We start from the raw sequence: 21,767 nt of genomic DNA on the forward strand, positions 1-21,767 counted from the left end.
TACTGCTACAGACCAAATAATACGGCTACCCATCTTGATCTATTCTGATTCTATGTACAGTTCTATGGGAAGATGACATCTTCCTGGCCCCTGAAGCACTTCAACCCGATAGGTAACTTAAGGTTCATTTGTACCTATTACAAAAGCAAAGACTTGTCTTCACTTGAGATGCTATTATGTGGAAATTCAGAAAATGTGAGCAATTTGTACCTGTGCATCAGTATAACATCAGAAACCAACCCTCAATAAGGAAACAACTTTTTTTTCTGAGGTCATTTCAACAGTACAAATTCAGCTTAACTGTCATGGCTTAATCCCAAAGAGATCTGGGAACTAGAATTTGGCAAGGGCATTGACTTTTTCACAGAACTACATTCTCAGGATTTCTTAGGGAAGGAAAGGATTAAAATGAATTTAAATCCATAATGTAGATACTCCTCAAATTGCTCTTTTCATATACGTTTTCAGCCTATTAGAAACCAATATATTGTCGAAGGCTTTCACGGCCGGAGAATGATGGTTGTTGTGGATTTTCCGGGCTGTAAAGCTGTGGTCTTAGAAACCAGTCCAGCTCAAAGGCAATTCAGAGAGAAGTGCCTAAATATGGGAGAACAGCACTGTTTTTCTAACCATTTGGAAACCAGCCTCTCCTTGTTTTAAAAAAGCCTCTCTGCCACTCCACCACCAGCACTTCTGTCCCCGAGCCCTTTAGAAAAAAAAAAGGGAGATCTGGGGTCAGCAGACAGTGGTTATGCCTGAGGCCATAGGGTTTAGTCTGTCTCGGTCTGACCGAAACAAGCTTAGGTTGCTGAAGTTATTCATGCTCTTCATATTCCTTAATCCCTCACTGAGCCTGCTGAAACTAGTTTCTCCACCACCATCATCATCTGGCAACACACACTGACTCGAAGCTGTGGGGAGATCTTGGTCTTAAATATCCGACTCATCTGTAGCCGCTTTTGAAAATTAGGAGATTAATCTTGCTGAAAGGAACTTTTTGTTTATGTCACCTCCCCAATCTTGTCAGCTATTTCCCCGGCACCAGCTGGGATGTTGAGAAGTTAGGAAATTAGCTGCACTTCAGGATAAATCAGACTAAATGGAACACACGAAAAATTTTTGCTGGCATGGGATGAACCCATGCCCATGGGAAACTCTAGATGAAAATAATACTTAGCATTTTAGCACTTCTGATGTTCTGAGTGCTTCACATCCATTAACTCAGCCATATATACCCCCCACACACCCACACAAATTATATTGCATCATTATATTGCAGAGGAAGAGCTGAAGCTAAGAGAATAGTGGCTTGCCTCAGATTGTCTAGGGAGACTGCAACAAAATTGGGAATTTGGTTCACAACTCAGCCTTTCAGTTGCTACACTTACACTAACTCTCTAGAACATAGCTCCAGTCCCCATACACCTCCAGATGTGACATGTTGTGAACCTGAGCCACCAATAAGCACATTAACCAGTCTCTGTCATTTGTTTGTTTAAGCAGAGATGGTTTGGGCATTTCATTCTCTTTTGCACAGCTATCTTAACACACATACATGGCCTCCTTTGCTCTGCAGCAGGACACAGGCTTGCATGCAAAAATAATAATCACCTTTCCCTGTGAAAATCAGTTGAGAGGACTTCCCATATGTCATTCTTCACAACCCCCGTAAGGTAGGTCTATATTATCTATAGGTAGATCTATAATATTTGTATTCTGTTATCCGCCCTGAGCCTATGAAAGTGGGGAGGGCGGAATATAAATACAATAAATTAAATTAAATTATCTCCATATTGCCAACTGCATGGAGGAGACGACTGAGGCTGAGAGACAATAGCTTCCCTAAAGCCACCTAAGATGTGAATTAAAGATTTCCAGTTCACTCCTCACTCTCTTTAGCCTCTAAGCTATAGTTCTCTTTTTCCTGGTAGAAAACATGAAAAGCAACCAAACCAAAGAGATTTAATTCAAAATCCTATTGAAGGTCAAAATGAATTCAAAGTATATGAGATTCACGTTTTATACTTTATAAGTTCAGATTATCACTCAATGAACCTAATGCTCCACCAGCCTTACTGCAATTAGTAACAGCTGACTCGTGGTCAGGAACTTGGCTCAGCCCAATTGATTCAAAACTTGCAATATTAAACCTGAGCCTAAATTCTAGAAACTTACTAAAAAATTTCTTTTAACTGTACAAAACTATTTAAAAATTATTGGGGTATGCTAAAACTTCAAGCCAACTGGAAATGCTCCCCTATTTACTTCAGAAAATGTTTGAGTGGTCTATATATTTCTACGTATTTAAGAGGTCCAAGGCTCTTCCATGTTACTTAGTTGCAATGTGTTACCTTCTGCTGAGATGAAAGGCCATTTTAGTAGAATCTGCCCTGAGAAACGCTTTTGTAATTATTGTGATCACGTTGATTCAATAGCCCATACCCTTTTTAGTTGTCCCCATTATATTTCATCCCATAATTAATATATTACTCTCTGGACTGACCGGCTATAGAACATTTCAGAATAACAGAAATTAAAGATCTTACTGTCAAGTAATATAAAAAAGTGTACATGTGATTTAGCCATATTTACTTATATTGTTATTATTAATCATTCATAAAATACTCCAACATATGACTTGTAGGCTGTTCTACACAAAGGAAATTTTACACAGGGATGGAGTACTTTGCTTCCCATCCCCATCAAGCACACCCAAAAGCCAGAAGCTTAATAAAGCTTGGTGGGGGTGAAGCAAAATGACCAGGTAAGGGCCAACCTATCATTATAGATTACTCAGTGATGAGAATGTATTTCACACAGCAATAATGCTTCTTTCTTTTACACAATGGACACCTAAGAAACCAAGGAGCTCTTAATAAGTGGTGAGGCAGCAACTTCTGGATGCCACTAGCCATGGGGACACAGGTCTTTAACATGGGACACAATCCGCTGGGAAACTTTTCAGTACAAGTCTCACTGGAATGCAGCCATTCAAAAGCAGTGTATTTTTGTTCAACTCCCACTGCTTTCAATTAAGCGTATGCAGGGGAACACCCTAACAGAGAGGTAATTAGCTTGCAAGAGGGAGCAACTTGGATTTTCCACCTCCAGGGCCAAAATGTCAGGAGCCCTTTTTTACCTCTTTGTAGATATTTGAAGGATGATCCCTTCGTCCACACAAATCTGTTGGGGTCTTGCAGCAACTGTCAGGGAACTTCCGCATCGAAGCATCAGGGGATTTGATCCAGTCACTGTCACTCCAATCCGAAGCATTATGGCTGCCACAGCACTTAAACTATACAGAGACACACACATCAGCTTAGTACAAATGACAAAGTTTGCGAGATCTGTTGTCAGAAACCCAGGTCTATGCCTTTATGTGTTAGATCCAGTAATCTATTAGCAGAAGGTGCTGATGGTCATTAATCTTTCCTGTGTTCCCCTTCTCCTAGCAGCCATTCCCCTTCCCCCCGCCCCGGAAAATTTATTCCTGGGATGATGGGACCTGCATGGACTAAGCCATGTGGTTCATCCCACAGTTCCTACCATACCTGCCATATGACCCAACAGAAGATCTAATCAAGCTTGGGATGCAATATGGCTTCCAAGAACTAGATGAGTTGTGTCTTTATGATGGGATGGATTTTATCTTTAGAATGACAACCCAAAGGCTGGAGTCAATGTACATAAAATACCGATAGGTGGTTTTGCGTACATCAGTATGCACTAGAAAAGAACAAGAGTCCAGTAGCATCTATAAGACTAATAAAATTTCTGGTAGGCTACGAACTTTTGTGAGCCACAGTTCACTTCTTCAAATACCTTTAGATATCTGAAAAAGTGAGCCATGGCTCATGAAAGCTCATACCCTACCTCAAATTTTGTTAGACTTATAGGTGCTACTCAGGGGTCATTTCGTAGAAAAAGAGCTGCAGGAACTCGTTAGCATAACTCATTAGCATATGCCACACCCCTTGAGATCACCAGAAGCATGTCATTAGCATAAGTGATTGGCATATACCACACCCCCTGACATCACCAGAAGTGTATCAAAAGGCAACATCTACGCCTCAGGCTCCACCCCAAAAATCTCCAGGTAGTTCCCAACTCAGACGTAACAGTAACAAGAACAGTGTTTCTATAGAGCTTTTCTAGATAGATTAGAGCTCACCACAGAAAACAAAGCCAGCAAAACACAGATTTTTAAAAATTAATGTTGCAAGTGCACACTGTACATCTGGGGATGGGGGACATAACACAGTGTATTAGAGCTTTTCTAGACAGGTTAGAGCTCAGAGAACAAAGCCAGCAAAACATAGATACTCAGGAGGGGGGGAGATATTACCACTTGCAGGCCCGGAGGAAAGAGGCGCAGGCCCAGCTCCGAGGCCACTGCGGCCTGCGCGTTGCGCTTGCAGGCCTGGAGGAACGCCCGCACAGGCTGCAGCGGTACCGGCTGGCCATGGGGCCAGCACCTGAGGCTTTTGTGGGCCACATGCCGCCTTGACTGGCCTGCAGGCTGGGAGGATGGGCTACACAGGCCACAGTGGCGACAGCTGGCTGCCGGGCCAGCTCCGGAGGCTGCTGTGGGCCACGGGCCACCTTGACCGGCCTGCAGGCCGGGAGGACAGGCTGTGTAGGTCGCAGCAGTGCCAGCTGGCCATGGGGCCGGCTCCAGAGGCCGCCATGGGCCGTGGGCCACCTTGACCGGCCAGCAGGCCAGATAGGCCACGCAGCCCACAGCGGTACCAGCTGGCCACGGGCCACATGCTGTCTCAACTGGCCAGCAGGCTGGGAGGATGGGCCATGCAGGCCACAGTGGCACCAGCTGGGGGGAGGCAGGCCTTAGCGGCCCGGGGAGGAGAAGGAATCACGTGAGCGGGGCCACCGTTCACGTGATCTCTTTTCAGACGTTCCAGAACGGTGTTCCAGCATGTTCCCCCTCAAAATGAGCCCTGGTGCTACTGGACTCTTGTTCTTTTCTACTGCTACAGACAGACTAACACAGCTATTCATCTTGATCTATCAGTATACACTGTCACTGTTATAAACTAGTTTTACTGAACAAGAAGCAGAGACCAAAAATTAGCTCTGTAATTGACTGCTGAAAAGAGATTTCAGTGAAAAGGCCTTTAAACAAAACAACTAATTTCTCTGTTTTCTAAGCTGAAGAATCTAATCATATTGTAGTCATCTAGTATAAGGAAGTGTTGCATGATGGACTGACATGGCTGATGAAAGGCACAAAAAGCACTCCTTTAGATTCTGCTCCCTTATGAGCTACATTACCCATAACTATTTCTCTGTAACTGGGAATAAACTACTTCCAAGAAAAATGTGACAAAGTGAGGCTATCTTCCATTTGGCCTTCCATTTGGATACACGTGTTAATCCATTTACACTTTCCCTCTTTTATCTTTTAATGAGATCATTGGACTAAGAGGAGAAACACAGAGATGTGCCTCAGCAATTCAGGCATAAATTCAGCCTTCTATTTTAATCACCACCTCTTGAGTGCCTTGTTTGGGATTTCCTTTTCAGGAATGAGAACAAGGGCCTGCAAAATGCTGAAGTTATACATGTCCCTGTATAACACCTCTCAACTGGTATTTCAACAAAGGTCAACCCAAAATAGGAGGCACGGGAAAGTGATCAATAGATCATCTATCAACAATCCAGACAGAGTCTCCTAGAGTTTCTCTGTGAAGTCCAGAATTCTGTATATGACACGTCTTTCAAGAAAGTCAGATCTGTTAGGCATCATCTGAACCATCCTCAGTGAATAGACTCACAGCAGCGTAAGTTTTGTGCTCTCCCCCAATTATGCACTGAATATTCCACATGAAGAGATCTGCATGTGCATATTCATATGTGAACAGACTTCCTTAATATAATCCATCAGAACAAAAGGAGGTGGGCAGACTACAAGAGCAGGATGCATTCACATATGAAAGTTTGCATGCTGGTTCATGCAGCAATAGGGTACTATTTCAACTGCATTCTCTTGCATAGTATTGCAGTGGGTAGTATTTCAAGACTTATCCTTTAAAGCAATCCTTCCCACTTCAGGGCCCTCCACCTCATTAAAAAGTTGTGTCTTTTCCCTTGATCTAGAAAAGGCTAAGGGTGCTGGTTCTAGAGAGCCAGGTCACTGGTGGGGTTAAGATAGGGACTCTAGTTAGTGGCAGACTACCCAAAAGCTACCCAAGAGCTTCATATCATAATCTCAGAAAGTAGGTTGGGAAGGAAAGGATGCTAAGATACCACCCACCCACCCCCGTGCATCAACCAAGCCCTCTTGGTTGCTTGCTGGGGAGAGTCAAGGGGGTAAGAGGTGAATTTTTGACATGCATTTGAAGAAGTGAGCTCTGACTCATGAGAACTGGAATAAATGTTATTAGTCTTTACGGTGTGACTGATCTTCTAGCGGTCAGGAATGGGCTTCAGTCACAAATGCCCTGAGGATGTGACAAAAGGCAAATGGGGTGCAATTCAGTTTTTCTGCCATCTACTAAACATGCCATCTCTCAGTTCAGCTCTGCCATGTGTATAGGCACACACAGATATCAGGCATCGCAGACCTCAGTGTCCATGACAGTGAAGAGAAAACACACACTTGCTTCCTGCATGAAACCACAGTTCAAAAAGGATTTTTAATTTTTTTTTTATTTCCCATTTTCTAGACTTACCTCTTGCTGCAGTTTATCCACTGCATTTGTCACACTTTCTTCTCCCTGCTTTCGGTACTTCTGGGTCATTGTATCCTTCAGGTTTTGTTTCAACTCCATACTCAGCTATGTAGAAAGTGGGTGGGGGATGAAAAGGAAACACGGTAGTTATCATTTTTCAACTAAGTCGCTATGTCAATTGCTATCATTTTTGTTGCTTTACCAATCATTTCTGAGGAAACTGAATATTTCCACATAATGTAAAACTGGTCCCCAAGCAACTCAACTATCCTCTTCTCCAATTTTATACAAACACATAAAGGGAATGAACACATAAAGGCAAGATGGGGGAAGTGGTGCAGTAGTAGGCAAATAAATGACATTTGCTTCTCAAATGAATAAATCCAGACTGGTGGTTTGCCTAATTTCCCCCCTCTTCTACACTAAATTTCTGATTGTGCTTTCTCATCTTTTCTGCATGCAACCATGCAGACAAAGAACATGAACTGATTCAAACACTCTAGCTTGATAGATTTTATGTTGGTGGCTGTCTGTAACCCTGATGTTTGTCCAAGTCTAGTTCTGCTCTATTCACCATGAGATACATGCGACATGTATGTGGCTGCTAACTAAGAAGCCAAAAAGGGACAGGCTCTGTATAACAAGGCAGGCAGATGCAAGGAAATATGTTATTCTAACTTCGACAAACAGTCCATTTAGCCCAGCACCAACTGGCAGCAGCAGTTCTGTGGAGTCTCAAGCCAAGCTCTCTCTCTAGTCATGACCCTATAAACTACAGATGCCAAGAACTCAATCTCCATCTCATTCAAAGAGAGTGCTCAGCTTACTGAGAGACTGGGAGAGGACAGCACATACCTAAGAAAACAAAACTAGCATTTTCACTCAACTACAGCATTAAATTCCACATGAAAAATTGGGCAGCACACAAGAATGGCAGGAAATACTTTTGTTTGTGCCAAATAACTGATTTGAACCCAAAGATGCAAGGCTTTATGGACTATTATCTAGCGTAAAAAGAAAAGTGGACGGGGGGAGAAACGACAGAAGACTTATTGGCACTTAAAAGAAAATTATAAACACCTCTCAATTAGCAGATGCCTTACTCAGGAAAGACAAAAGCAATTACCTGTGGGTTCATGGGGAAGAACTGCAGCATGGAACAAAGGCAGCAAAAAACAAACACAATTTATTTGGGGAGAACATGGTAGCAAGAGGAGCAGTCAGAGGAGGAAATGCAACAGAAAACACCTTGGACTTTGGAAAGAAGGGGAAAGGAGGCTTACGGCGGAGGGAAAACAGGCAGGAAAACTGAGGCTTGCAAGACAAGTGTGAACCACGGCCAGTGGTGCTGCCCACCAAGACTACAAGTCCCAGCATCCAGTGCTTCATGCTTACCATCATTAAACTGATGCCTTACATACCTTTAGTCTCAGTTTGCCATCTCTATTATGTGGTTTATGAATTTCCCAGAGGCAAGTACTGGCAATGTTAAAGATAAGGGCACTTCTAACATTTTGTACCACTTACTGACATTATGTGCAACTCCTTGATACCTGCATATTTTGCAGCACAAATACTCCTAGGATGTCACAGTGTTAAGTTATTATCTATTCCTAAATCATGACTTGTAAATTTTTTTACATATCATGGCAAAACGATGGTTTAACTGTTGTGAACATTTCCTTTCCTTCCTTTCAGGGATGCCAACTTCCTTCTCCATGTTCTCGTTTTCCACAAAATCCAAACTGGATAAATTTGTTAACTGCCAAACTAGAATCAGAAACCAAGATTTGAAATAGGTTTCTAATTTTGTTTTACTTCCTTACTTTACTTCCTTATAGTTAGCTGTAACCATAATTTGCCCAGCTCAGACATCGTAGTAATCTACGATTACCAGCAAGTGTAGGAGGAAATAGGCATGGGAGAGGGAAGACGACAGCACATGCTGTGCTCAACACCACATTCCCACTGGCCAAACCGTGTGATAATCATGATGAGTCTGAACCAAGCGTCCCTGCTTGGTGGCACAATTTACTTCATCTTTCAGTAGCCATTTTCTGGCTAATGACAAGAATCTCATTCTTTCACAAAAGACTTAAGCACCAGCATTCAAGCAGCTTGTGCAATATCCATGGATTTTCTATAGCAAAAGATTATCAAGTTTATCTGTTATTCTTTTGCTATTAAGAAAAGAATACTAATCTAACATAGAAGCACTTGGAGTGATCATCACTCAAAGTCATATCAGCATGTCAAGGTGAAAGAGTGGAAGGAAATATGTATTTCATGCTGAGCTGCTTTATTAAAGGGTATTTTTACACACTGTGATACTGGCTCTGAAACTGCCGACCAATTAACTTACCAGCTATAAATCCATTTTGTTTGAATCAACTGTCTTGGCCCAAGATTTTCTGCATGGGAGACTGTCCCTACTTGGGCCAGTTCTTCCATACAAATGCGCATAAAATGAACCTTACAATGACATTCATTTTTTACACTGAAACAGAATGCTAAGGAACACAACCAGAGGCTCACACATCACATCTTTAAACAACCATTTCCTCTCACATTTTCACCATAGACCCATATTTTTGGAGTACAATGTGTAACTTATTTCTTTCCCATACAAAGTGCAAGTTCAGAATATAAGTCTCTCGGAATACAGTGCAGAGTTACATCTTCTAAGTCGATGGGGTTAGAAGGGTGTAACTCAGCTTAGAATCACAGAATAGGTCACATTAGGCTTCTTGATGTGGTCAACTTTCTGTCCAACAGGGGTCTAAACACAGAGATACAAACTAGAAATGCTGACAAAGTCACTCTTCCCCTCCTTTTTAGACTCCCTGTCAGCTGAGACACTATTGTTGCGCCTCTTGCAAATAAGGGAGTACTGGTCTATATTGGGTGAGGGATGAAAAGAATTATCAAACCACAGCAGAAAGACAGAAGAACTGTCCAGAGGGGAAGGGGTATGTGCACACACAGCAAATGATATCATTAGGACGAAACTTGTAAAGTGTAAAAAGAAATAGTATTTGCCTAGCAAACATGATGGACCATTCGCCAACTGTTACCAATAGTTGCTTACCTGCTGGTAGTAGATATAGGCCAGGATTCCAGCAATTATTTCAAGAAGGAAGATGCACAGCAACAATATAAAATACTGCAAACATAAAAAAGAAAGTTAAAATACAGTATAAGGCCACCTGTGAAAAGATAGCTGTGAGAAATTAGTTTAAAGCAGAAGAATGATGTTCAAAGCACTCTGACAAAGATTCCAGTTTCCTATCAAAACATGTTGTGACAGAACAAGCAGAGTCAGGGTGCCAATGCTACATTAAGCCCAGAAAAATGAACAGCACAGAACAAGGAAGGAAAGAGCTGGGCTGAGATCTAGTGACAGACCTAGATATAAAATGTAGAGTTCCAGATGTCTGCTGGTTCTAGATAAACACTATTTGGGGATGGGAAGAAATTTTGTTCAAGGTTTCCAATTTCCTTCACAACCCACAACTTTATGGGTCAAACTAGACATGACCCAGGAATTCCCCCATCAACTTAAAGCAATTTAAAATTGCCACACACACATTATGGCTCTTTCAGCACTTGAAAAGGCAGGGAGTGAGATAAGTGCCTCAGCCCACCATGCTGTGGGCCCAAACAAGATTGGACTCTTGCAGCATTTTTAAATTGCTTTAAAATGGTGGCTGCATTCATGGGTCCATCTCATGGACACTGTCACGTATAGTTTCCACCTTGTTCACCAAATAATCCCAGTCAGAGCTGGCTATTAATGACCAGAACTATCATTACTTCACAAAGCAATTAAGATTTTCCTGGCAAAACAGGTCAGACTTAAAGCAGAGCAACACAAGAGGACTAATTCTACTATAAAGCCCATATATCATAAAGGTTCAGAGGTCAGTAGAGTTGACCTAATAGACCAAGATCACTCTGAACATTTGAATACAAATCAAGGCTAGGATCAGAAATTATTATTATTCAAGATCAAACTGGGTATGATTTTGAATCCCACACTTTTGACGGAGGCCCAGGTCACAGCAGTTGCCAGGTCTGCTTTTTTCATCTTCAGCAGGTCAGGCAGCTTCTGCCCTCTCTCTCCTCTAAGGACCTGGCTTCAGTGGTCCATTCAAGGGTCACTTCCATACTGAATTGCTGTAACTCGCTTTATGTAGGGCTGCCCTTGGGCTTGATCCAGAAGTTACAGCTAGTCCAGAATGTGGTGGCACATGTCCTTATGGGGACACCATTTCAGGCACATATCCATCTGGTGCTGTGTAAACTGCACTGGCTTCCGCTTGAGTTCTGGATCCTGTTCAAGGTTTTGGTTTTGATATTTAAAGCCCTTAACAGACTGGGACCAACAAACCTGCGGGACTGCCTCTCCCAATATGTTCTCCAGAGAGCCTTGCACTCTATGGCGAAAAGCAATTACTGGTGGTCCCCAGACTGAGGGACATTCACCTAGCATCAGCCAGGGCCAGGGCTTTTCAGCTCTGGCACCAGCCTGGAGGATTAGGGTTCTGCAGAATTTGTTACAGTTCTGCAGGACATATAAGACTGTTCCACTGGGTCTATGGTTGAGTTGTCAGCGTTCTGTCCTTTTAAATGGTGATCTAGAGGGTCCTCTATAGACATGGGCATGAATGGAACCTGCCCCCCCCCGAACAAGCTGTTTGTTGCCATCAACGAACAACGAACAACAAACAGTAACGAACATGACCCTGTTCACAAACATGTTCGTTGTTTGTGGCCCTTTAAAGATCCCTTTAAACTATCAGCTGGCAGGTGCTGCCTGCCAGCTGATAGTTTAAAGGGCCCTTTCCTGCCATGTGCAAGGGGAAGAGCCCTTTAAACACCCCACAAACTGACCTTCCCAATGTCTAATACCCACCAAATTTGCAAGGGGCATAGTCCTCACTGTCCTCTGAAGACCCCCCAAGTTTCAGAGAGATTGCACCCTGGGAAAGGCATGATCCATGGGTTCCCCCCCTTTGCTGTCATTTTCTCTTCACAGTGGCAAAAATGGGACTGCCTGTTGGAAGGCAGCTACTTTGAGGGGTTACAAAATGACCTTCCCAATGTCCAATACACACCAAATGTGCAAAGGACATAGTCCTCCCTGTCCTCCGAAGACCCCCCAAGTTTCAGAGAGATTGCACCCTGGGAAAGGCATGACGCGCAGGTCTCCCCCTTTGTTGTCATTTTCTCTTCACAGTGGCAAAAACGGGACTCTGCTGGAAGTACTTTGAAGGGTTAAAGCCAGAAGGAGAGCCAGAAGGAGTTCAGACAGAGTTCAGTCCCTGCCGTTGCCAGGGGAATTGATTGAAAGGCCCCAGACTGTCTGGCTTGAGGAATGGATGACGAAGGCAAAGAACAAGGCTTGCAATGACCACTTGTTCATTTAGAATTGAGCCTCACGAACAGCTTGTTCACGAACAGACGAATAGGCTGTTCATGGGTTTTTTCTGTTCATAATGCTGTTCGTGCCCATGTCTAGTCCTCTACTGATTTTGTTTTCAGGCATTCCATACTGGTTCTAGTCTAGTGCCCCTGAGCTAAAAAGGCCATGACTGATGAAGGTACAGTTTTCAAAATACAAATCTAATTAATTTTTTAAAATGCTGTTAGCTTATGAAGCTGCCATTGCTTGCACAGTACTGACTGACAATGGCTCTGCAAAGACTCAGGAAGAGGTTTTTCCTAAACCTTGTACCCGAAGTCCATTTAACAAGGAACAAAGAGTATTCTGGCACCCAAAAGCTTTTAAAAATAGGTTGTGGCATCAGCAATTGTGTGCCATCTTCAGAGGCAAGGGATGGAACCTGGAACCACATGCACGCTAAGCATGTATTTTACTATTGTGCAGTGGCCTCCCAATAATTTTCACAATTGTAATTCCTGGTTCTCTTTTGCAAATAAAATGTAACCCCTTCCACAAACACCAGCAAAAATTTGTCACAAGCTTGCTAGGTGACAGTGGAATGTTTAATTGCTTGGGGCAGACAGGATGTTGGAATAGCTGGACTTCTTGCAGGGAGGGCTTCCCAATGGGACAAACGCCAAGGACATGCCTACCGCATAGTAAGCTGCATGAACAATTTCAAGAACTTTGGAGGGAACTGGCAGAGAACTGTTTCAAAAGACATAATAAAGAATGCAAGGATTTCCCTGTCCAAGCTCCTGAAGGACCCCTAAAAACAGACAAGTCAATTAATAGCCACAGTTAATGTGTTTCTATGTTTTGAAGAACCCACAGGAGTCCAGGCAGTTCAAAGCAACCTTGACAAACTCACTGCATATTTATGGAAATAAAATGAATATAAATCTAGAAATTTTAACACTGGCTGGAATTTTTGTGTTACATGTAATTAGTCACTAGTCTTTACTATACCTTTTTGTGCATAATAAGCATTACACACTTTTTGTAATACAATTACAATTTTTACATCATTACTAGATTAAGTTGCATAGGATTGTTTAGCAAAAATAAGGCCAAATCTTTGAACAAACAAAGAAACAGATTTTGCATCCTAAAGGCTTAGATTTTCTAGAGGGAAACAGCTTACAGATTTGTCACAAATGACTTGTCCCACTTTAGCCTGTTTTATCAAGACCCTTCTACACCTATTAATCAGATTCTGTTCAGTCTCTGCTGAGATTCAGCAGCTGAGCATGAAGGATAACTTGCATTAATATTTCTCTGAAAGCCATGAACCAGTATGGCAGCACAGTCTCAGCCATTTCTACCCATACTCCATGAGCTAACTGCTGAAGCCCAGCCCATCCGCATGCAGCAACAAGGTACCCTTTTCATGCCAGGGGAATGACTAAGCTAGCAGCACTGGCTAACTAAGACTGGACCCTATGGTAAGGAAGAGAACAAAAGCATGTCTTAACAAAAGGATTTGCCTTTCTTCTGCTGGAGGAAGTTACACACAGCTACTGACATCATCCCTCTGTCAAGCTGATGCATTATAGGAAAGGAATCCACTGATGAGTGGTACTTTTCTATGGTCCCGCATATTATCTCACTTGAAAGTATATTGCCACACTCCTCCCACACTCTGATGTTATCATTTTTTCCCTTCATTCTAGCATTGTTATCAGGGCTGTCAGATCAGCTCTTGATGAGCATCTGTAGAATCAAAACCCTTCCCTCTATAAAGAGTACCTTTTATTGCCCCAGTTCTGATTTGGCAACCCAGAAAAATTGATACAAGAATCATTAGAACAACAGAGTCACAGAATTTCTTGAAGGCTGTGGGAACACTGTTCACGGACAGCCCCATGTAATGTACATGGAAATTATCGAATTCAAATGTAACCAGGGCATGTACCACAGTAGCCAGATCTTTTCTGTCCTTGAAACGCTGCAGGTGACTAACCACTCAAAGCACTTCTGGCCACAGTTGCCACCTGCAGTAGGTCTGAGTCCAAGAGCATCCCCAAACCACATACCTGTTACTTCAAGGGGAGTGTAACCCCCTCCAGAACAGGTGACACCCTAACAGTGAAATCCTAAGAAGAGTTACTCTAGTCTAAGCCTATTGATTTCAATGGGCTTAGACTGGAGTAACTCTTCTTAGGATTCCACTATAAATCCCAAAGTCAGACCTTCCACTCACCAGTAGCACTTTCATCTTGTCAGGATTAAGCTTCAGTTTATTAGCCCACATCCACTCCAAAACTGCCTCCAGGTACCGTTTTAGGATTTCTACAGCCTCCCTGGGCTTGGCCCGAAGCACAAGAAAGAGCTGAGTGTCATCTGCACATTGGTGACAACCCAGCTCAAATCCCTGGATGACCTTACCAGCAGTTTCACGCAGATGTTGAAAAACACAGGGGACAAGAAGAAACTTGGCCAAAGGCCAAGTAGAAGTCCCCCAGCACCACCTTCTGAAACCTACCCTCCAGGTTGGACCAGAACCACCACAAAACTGTGCTTCCCAGTTCCAGCCTGGAAAGATGCCCTAGAAAGATACCATGATCGATGGTATCAGAAGCTGCTTAGAGTTCCAGGAGAATCAAAGTCGCACTTCCAGCACAGTTCACCCACCAAGGTGGCCTTCAAATGAAAAATTTAAGGGCACACAATTGCTCCTCAACTAACATTTTGCTCTGGTTGTGGTAACACCTGATGTTGCATAGTGATATAAGGGTGAGAAGAAAGTGGGAAACTATCATCTCAGATGTGTGGCAGAGAGGAACTCCTTTCTGACCTCAATGGCCCACTTAGTTAATTTCTCCTGGCCTTAATTGTGGAGCATTTTCTGGTTTTGAACATAATCACTAAATTACACAGTAGACACATGCTCTCTCCATTTGTGGATCATCATAATGAGGAAAAAAATCATTTTACATGACTTTCAGTGTCATTATCTCAATGTTTAGTAGAAAAAGAAACTGAGACTTACTGGTGCCCTTTAGCCTTGTTGCCAAGCTGCTTTGAGTATATACTGAGCTCAGAGCTGGCAGAAGCTTTCAAGCCAACCCAGCCAGGGTAGGCAGCACAAAGTATATTTTGTGTGTATTTCCTAGTTTCCCAAGGCCAACTAAAGCGGAGGCCAAGTGACAGGAGACAATAGATCTGTCACAACCAGCCACTCAGAGGAGGGAAGAAACAAAAATATCTATTGTTTCCACGAGACAATTGTTAGTTTTCTGTGGTAAAGTAACAAAGAGCCAAAATAACAAAGAGTACCAGATTTTTCATCTGTAATTTCTGGCTTAGAAAGTCGAAAACAAAAATGGAAAAGTCTCTCACTCAGTGAGCTATTGTGTACATGCCAAAATGGACTGCTATGGTCTATAGGCTATGTCAGCTTTGTCATGAGTCACCAGAAGCATTGTGTGTCATCTTTCAAAATAGCTTTATGAAATTTCCACCCATACAGTATCCATGCCCATCACAACAAAAGGCCACACAGCAAGAGAGCAAAGAGGACCACTTCGCATATTCCATTTTTGTTGTTGCTGTTGACCGTGTCAGGCAGTTTCCTCCTTCAACAACTTATCCGGAGCAAAACTGATAGTCATTCCTACATTGTACACACACTTTAGAGCATAGGCATAAATACCTATGCTACTCAGGCCATCACATGAATTAATGAGAATTTCTTTAGGCCACAGATCCATTTCTGTCCACTCATATTTCCTTGCTATAGCAATATAGCTCACCTTCTATCTGTGCAACCCCATGCCCAAGTACTTATGAAAAGAAGACCTACCACTCTCAGCAGGTTCCGCTGCTCTCTGAATGTGGCACAGCAGCCCAGGATGCCAGTGATCATGACAACAACTCCTGCCACCACCAAAATGTAGGCTGTTGCCATGTATGTATTGGACTGCAGAAGGCTAATGTAGTCACTCTTTTCTATTAGGGTCCAGATGCCTACTGCCATCACTGCACCACCTGCTAGCTGGAAGAGGAAAACAAAGTGAGAAAAGTTCAGATCCGAAAGAGGTTGCCCTTTTTTATAAAGGGCAGCATCACCTCTTGGGGCTACATGTTCCTTTGCCAGCAGTGATTCACCAAAGCCTGATGCAGGTCCCCTTATTCTAGTGGCGATCGATGTCTGTGAAGTATTATATCTGGCCTATTCTTGTCCATCTGACAGAACTGAGTGGATGTACTAGTAGCACATCAAAAATATTCCAACTGGAGAGGAATTCAGGCTATATCAGGATGTCCAACAGATCATGGTCTGCTCTTTCTAGGGCTGGCATTCCAATCAAATATCATCAATAGATCATCTATTATTTTGAACACAGTCAAATATTCCATGAAAGAAGGAATGCCAATGCATAGGTTCTGATTTATCTTTTCAAAATTTCATTATGGTGCTGTGCATTAGCAAGAACAGCAGAGAAGGCTGCTGCAGTCAGCGGCAAATCAAGCAGCCCAGCAAAGCTTCTTCTACAGGCTACCTGCTGTAACTGCAGAAATCTCTAAACAATAAATAGAAACACAAGCAGCCGTGTTAGTCTGTAGTAGCAAAATCAAAAAGAGTCCAGTAGCACCTTTAAGACTAACCAACTTTATTGTAGCATAAGCTTTCGAGAATCACAGTTCTCTTCGTCAGATGTCTCTATAATAAGAGACAAAGGCCCTTCTCCAAAAAGAACGGGTTGCAAGTAATCGTTGCTCCAACAATTATTTGGTTTTTGCTAGAAAACAGCCAACTTCTAAGGAGATCAATAGAATCAATGCACTTGCCAAGGCTACATTAGAAGGCACGGGCATAAAGGATTTCCCCTGGCCACACCTCAGATTCACAATGTGCAGCAGTGAGGTACACAAATGGTTACAACTGGCATCTTACCCAGAAAAAGAAGTTGAAGATGAACAGCAGATATTTGAGGCAGATGGTTCCACATGTCTCCTTATTTTCATTGTATTCACGCATTGTCACTACTAAGCAGAGCTGTGGAAATGCAAGAAGAAAAATGGAAAATAAGCCCTGTTAGAAAGAATCCCTTCCTTTTTGCCATCAGACTACTCTTCAGAGACACCATGAAGACACACCTTAAAACAGAACTATCACAGGTAGATGCCAAATATCAGTTCCAGGCCTGGTCTAGAAATGAATGTTACAGAAGGCTCGAATTTACATCCAACATAAACTTCTCAGATGGCACCACTGAGCCTTTATTTTGATATTACTATGGGTTTCATTTTGATATTACTAGGGGTTTATATAGGCGAAAGTATTTTTGTATTTTTGAAGATACACTTGGGCTTTATAAATCATCAATATCATTTAAAAGTCCCAAGAAACTGCAAGTGCATGGGAATTAGTCCAGTTCAAATTTTCCCTGAGGATGGTGAGTGAGATACAACAAGCCATCATTGGATTTACCATATAATTGCAGTTTGCAGCACAAACATGTTTTCTGTTGTTTCCCTCCCACTTGGAAACTATGCTCCCCTTCAGGAGATGGTACATCAACACTGAAAAAAAATCACACTGACAGGAACGTGCTCATCCCCAAAGCAAATCCATTTCAACCTGTCCCTTTTGTCCAATTACACAAGAAAAGGTTTTCTTTTTCTCTTGGAAGATGTCACAGCACAGTTGGCAGCAGAGAGCATTCACATGAGAGAGGCTCTGAGATGACAGCATCCATCCAAGATAGTATCAGGAGGCGAATGGCAAGGCTCTGCTCTGGGCTCTCTGACAACCCTGCCATCACAAAAAATTACCACACTGCTCTGTCAAAACACAACAGAACTTCAGACACATCAGTTTATCCTAGAACATGACTCCCACATATTTTCCCTATATTTAATTTTCATAAAAGATTAATGATTTACTGTCCTGAAGACGTAAGATTTTTGTTTATCTATAGCAGATAACATCATTCAGTGGCAGCAGCCTCTAAAAAGGATGGCTGTGCTATACAAATAAAGTGGTTTAACTGTCATGGCATCTCATAAAGGAATCCTGGGAAGTGTAGTTTTACAAGGTGGCAGAGAGCTATGTATTAGTGATGCCTATCAGCATAATTCCCAGGGTCCTCAGAAGAAACTAGACCAGTAAACCTGGTTTGAAAAGACTGCAGCACAGACCTAGCCCAGCAGATTAGGCCAATCAGAACATGTATTATTTTACATGCATTATTTTTACATAGCATTGTGGGGACATAAATTCACAACATCTCTTGGGAACAAACAATCTAGCATCAGAACTGTGTATAGTTTGCAGAAAGAGAAAGGGGCCTCAGTGGTAGAGTACATGGGATGCTTGCTAGAAGGCCCAGATTCAATTCCTGACATCTCCAATTAAAGGAATCTCTACAAACAGGTCATGGGAAAGACTTCTTTCTGCCCAGTACTATACAGAGCCATTGCCAGGGCCAGATAAAAAGAACATTCACTGTATTACTTATCAAGTCAAGCTGAATTTTGTAGCCTAAATGAATTATACAAATTAAATGCATTATAGATTTCTTTTGCATATTTTATTCAGTTTCTGTTAGTTATGGGGACGGGCAAGGAGCTACAGAAGGCAACAAAGCCTCATCTCAAACATCAGAAAGCCTGAACTTCTAAGATTCACCCAACACTGCCAGAGCACTTTCATACTGGCCATCACAGCTAAAAGGGATGAAAACTCTGCAGTGAGAAGGCTAGGATATTCATGATTTTGAAGTCCACAATAACTAGTATAGTCTGGATATCCAGCTGTGAATATGCACAATGCCTAGCACTCACAAGACTTGTGCAAAGGTGTTGTTAGGGATCAATTAGAGTCACAGTACATCTGGAGAAAGGAGATTTGACTCCATTGTCAGGTGGTGTAGAGTGCCCTCAACTCATAGCTGACTTATGGCAACCCCTAGTGGGGTTTTCATGGCAAGAGACTAATAGAGGTGAAGTGCTATTGCCTGTCTCTGCAACCCTGGTCTTCATTGGAAGTCTCCCATCCAATTACTAACCAAGGCCGACCCTTCTTAGCTTCCGAGATCTTACAAAATCAGGTTCACCTGGACTACCCAAGTCAGGGCACGTTGTCAGGGAACACTGCAAATTTAATACCACTCAATGCAGTCTTCTCTTTTTCAGCTAAGTCCATGTATCCTTATGGCCAATCCACATATCAAAACTTGTGGGTCAAGAACACTGCTTGAGTAAATCTCTGCAGGAGTTGAGCACGTGCCGGTGCAATTATTCATCCAGGTCTCATCTCAAATCACCAACATTAAAAAACAAACTGGGCCTAGTTTCTGCTTTTTTCCATTCCTTCACAATTCCACATGCACTCGCAGGGGGGAGTAGCAGACTTTAGTAGAGGAAAATCTCCCACTCAGCTTCCCATGCTTGCAGGGAGTTACCAGAAAGAGAACCTCTCACTTTCTCTGCAGCCTGCTGAGCCTAACCCCTGGACCTGAGCACAAAGTTTCCATAGGTATCAACTCAGGAAGACACACTCTTTGCAGATCTTCAGCACAGTACTTCTGTCATTCCTACTACCACAAGCTTAATGCTGCAGATAGAGGAATCATGGAACCGAAAGAGATCACAGAGACTAGCTAGTTTAACTCCAGGATGAGAAGCCCCACTCATAGAACCAGTAACTCCAGTAGTGTCTGCAGACTGGTGCTCTGATTGGAGTTTCTCTCCGTTCCCTCTGTGCTGTCTCACTTTGGCTAGATTCTGTTCCATACAAAGTCATTGTGTTCTCATCCAGCATCCAAGGTCTGAGATACTAGCTCAAAGGCACAAGATCATGCAAAAGATGACACACAGAAGTCTCTGGAGTTTGCTGTTTATACATCTCTCACAAGAATGAAGGAAAAGCCTGGAGGCAATATTTTACTTCTTACTGAGAAATAGGTTTATACAAAGGACTCTGACAACACTACTGCCTAGTTATCACAGTGCAGCAAGTTGAGTTCTCCTACAGATGGCAAAGGACATATAGGTTTTTTATCATTGTTCACCAATACAGGCTAAGGAAAAAGTTAAAAAAGGATGTGGCTGACAGCAACACTCCAGCCCTGGCTCGCAAGTTGGTAAAGAGATGTGCCCCATTTCTAGCATACACAGATCTAAATGGCCAACTACACTGCAGCAATATGAAAGCATAAATTTATTTATTTACTTTGTTTATATCCTGTCTTTCTTCCCAGTGGGGACTCAAAGCTGCTTACACTGTTCTGTTCGCCTCCATTTTGTCACAACAACTCTGTGAGGTAGGTTAGGCTGAGAATATGTTATGGGCTCAAGGTCACCGCATGAACTTCCATGGTAGTGTGGGGATTTCAGCCTGGGTCTCCTAGATCCTATCTTGACACTCTATCCACTACCCCATGCTGGCTCCTATGCACTGTATGATCATAAAAAGAAAAGAAGCCCGAAAGAACCAATTTATTGTTTAAATGGCCTTGGAAGGCGGGTCTCCCTGGTTTCATCCACTTAAGAAAAGCAATAATTTTGCATACATATAACATGACATGATGGCTTCAATGTTCTGAAGCCATGAGGATATACAAAGTAACGTAACAGTAATATAGCCCTCCATTTTTATATAAAGAAAAAAGGTTTACATTTCTGGAAAGACTAAAAAGAAATCTTAGTTCAAAAGCACCTGCACTTCAATTTTGGTTCTTAAATATAAAACATGATTACTTGTTTTATTCAGCATAGTTTTACAGGCTTTTGAAACAAATCTGCCCTGAGCCTGCTGGAAATGTGGGGAGGGTGGAATAAAAAAAGGAAATAAATAAATACTTTTTTTTAGAATGCCATAACTCGTTCCAAGCATTAGAAAGAGGGGGCCAAAGGAAAACAAGAACATGCACGAGGACACCTACAGAAAACACAATTACTAGGCTGCACTGACAGCTACAGTTTGATACCATCCTGCACCTAGTAACTTACATTGTAGCGCCTTCGGGATGCCTTGCAAGTACGCATCTACTCTTAAAAAATCATATAATTATAGCCTGTGTACATTTGTTCATTTTCACACAGTTCTTGCCAGATACTCTTGCCTCTACTTGTACAGCAACAAAGAAACCCTGCCTGAAAGCTGCTGCTGCTGCTGCTTAATCTACCTTGAGGATACTCTGAAACCCAATCAGGAATTTAGGCAACAAGAGGCCACGATTTTTAAAAGTTCAGTAGCCATTTAGAAGAAAACAGCAGGACAAAACATACACAATGTAACCATTAGTAACAAAACAATACAAAAAAAAATCACTGTCATGTTCTTTTCCTGCATTCCTAGGAACTGTTTACTTATATTCTTCTATCCTCAGAGTTTAGTACACTTTTGCCTACCACTGTATAACTGAACATGAGACTGACCTCTGTAAAGCAGACCAGTGTGTGCTTTATCTGTTCTCACCTTTGCAGTGCTATTTGTTTTATTATCCTGCTAAAAGTCTTCCGAGTAACAAACTCTCTCAAAGAATCTGTAGAGACAAATTTAAGTGTGGAACCAAATTGGTTGATCACCTTAATGGTACTTTGTGTGTTAATCTTTCTCAGAACATTTCATCATTAGCACTGAAAAAAAATAACCCCATGGAAGAATAGATAATCAATTT

At 42.3% G+C, this 21,767-nt stretch overlaps 1 protein-coding gene across 1 annotated transcript in view; it reads right to left on the bottom strand.

The window, feature by feature from the left end:
• CD151 (CD151 molecule (Raph blood group)) overlaps positions 1-21,767 on the bottom strand; it is a 41,665-nt gene that overhangs the window by 10,077 nt on the left and 9,821 nt on the right. The window contains exons 2-6 of the mRNA XM_054971100.1: positions 17,036-17,137; positions 15,941-16,132; positions 9,778-9,852; positions 6,690-6,794; positions 3,140-3,295 (exon numbers count right to left, since the gene is read on the bottom strand). Coding sequence (XP_054827075.1) covers positions 3,140-3,295; positions 6,690-6,794; positions 9,778-9,852; positions 15,941-16,132; positions 17,036-17,119 — 612 coding nt within the window. The 5' untranslated portion in view covers positions 17,120-17,137. The remainder of the gene's footprint in view (positions 1-3,139; positions 3,296-6,689; positions 6,795-9,777; positions 9,853-15,940; positions 16,133-17,035; positions 17,138-21,767) is intronic.

Source organism: Eublepharis macularius, chromosome 2, assembly GCF_028583425.1.
Source record: "Eublepharis macularius isolate TG4126 chromosome 2, MPM_Emac_v1.0, whole genome shotgun sequence".
Taxonomy (NCBI): domain Eukaryota; kingdom Metazoa; phylum Chordata; class Lepidosauria; order Squamata; family Eublepharidae; genus Eublepharis; species Eublepharis macularius.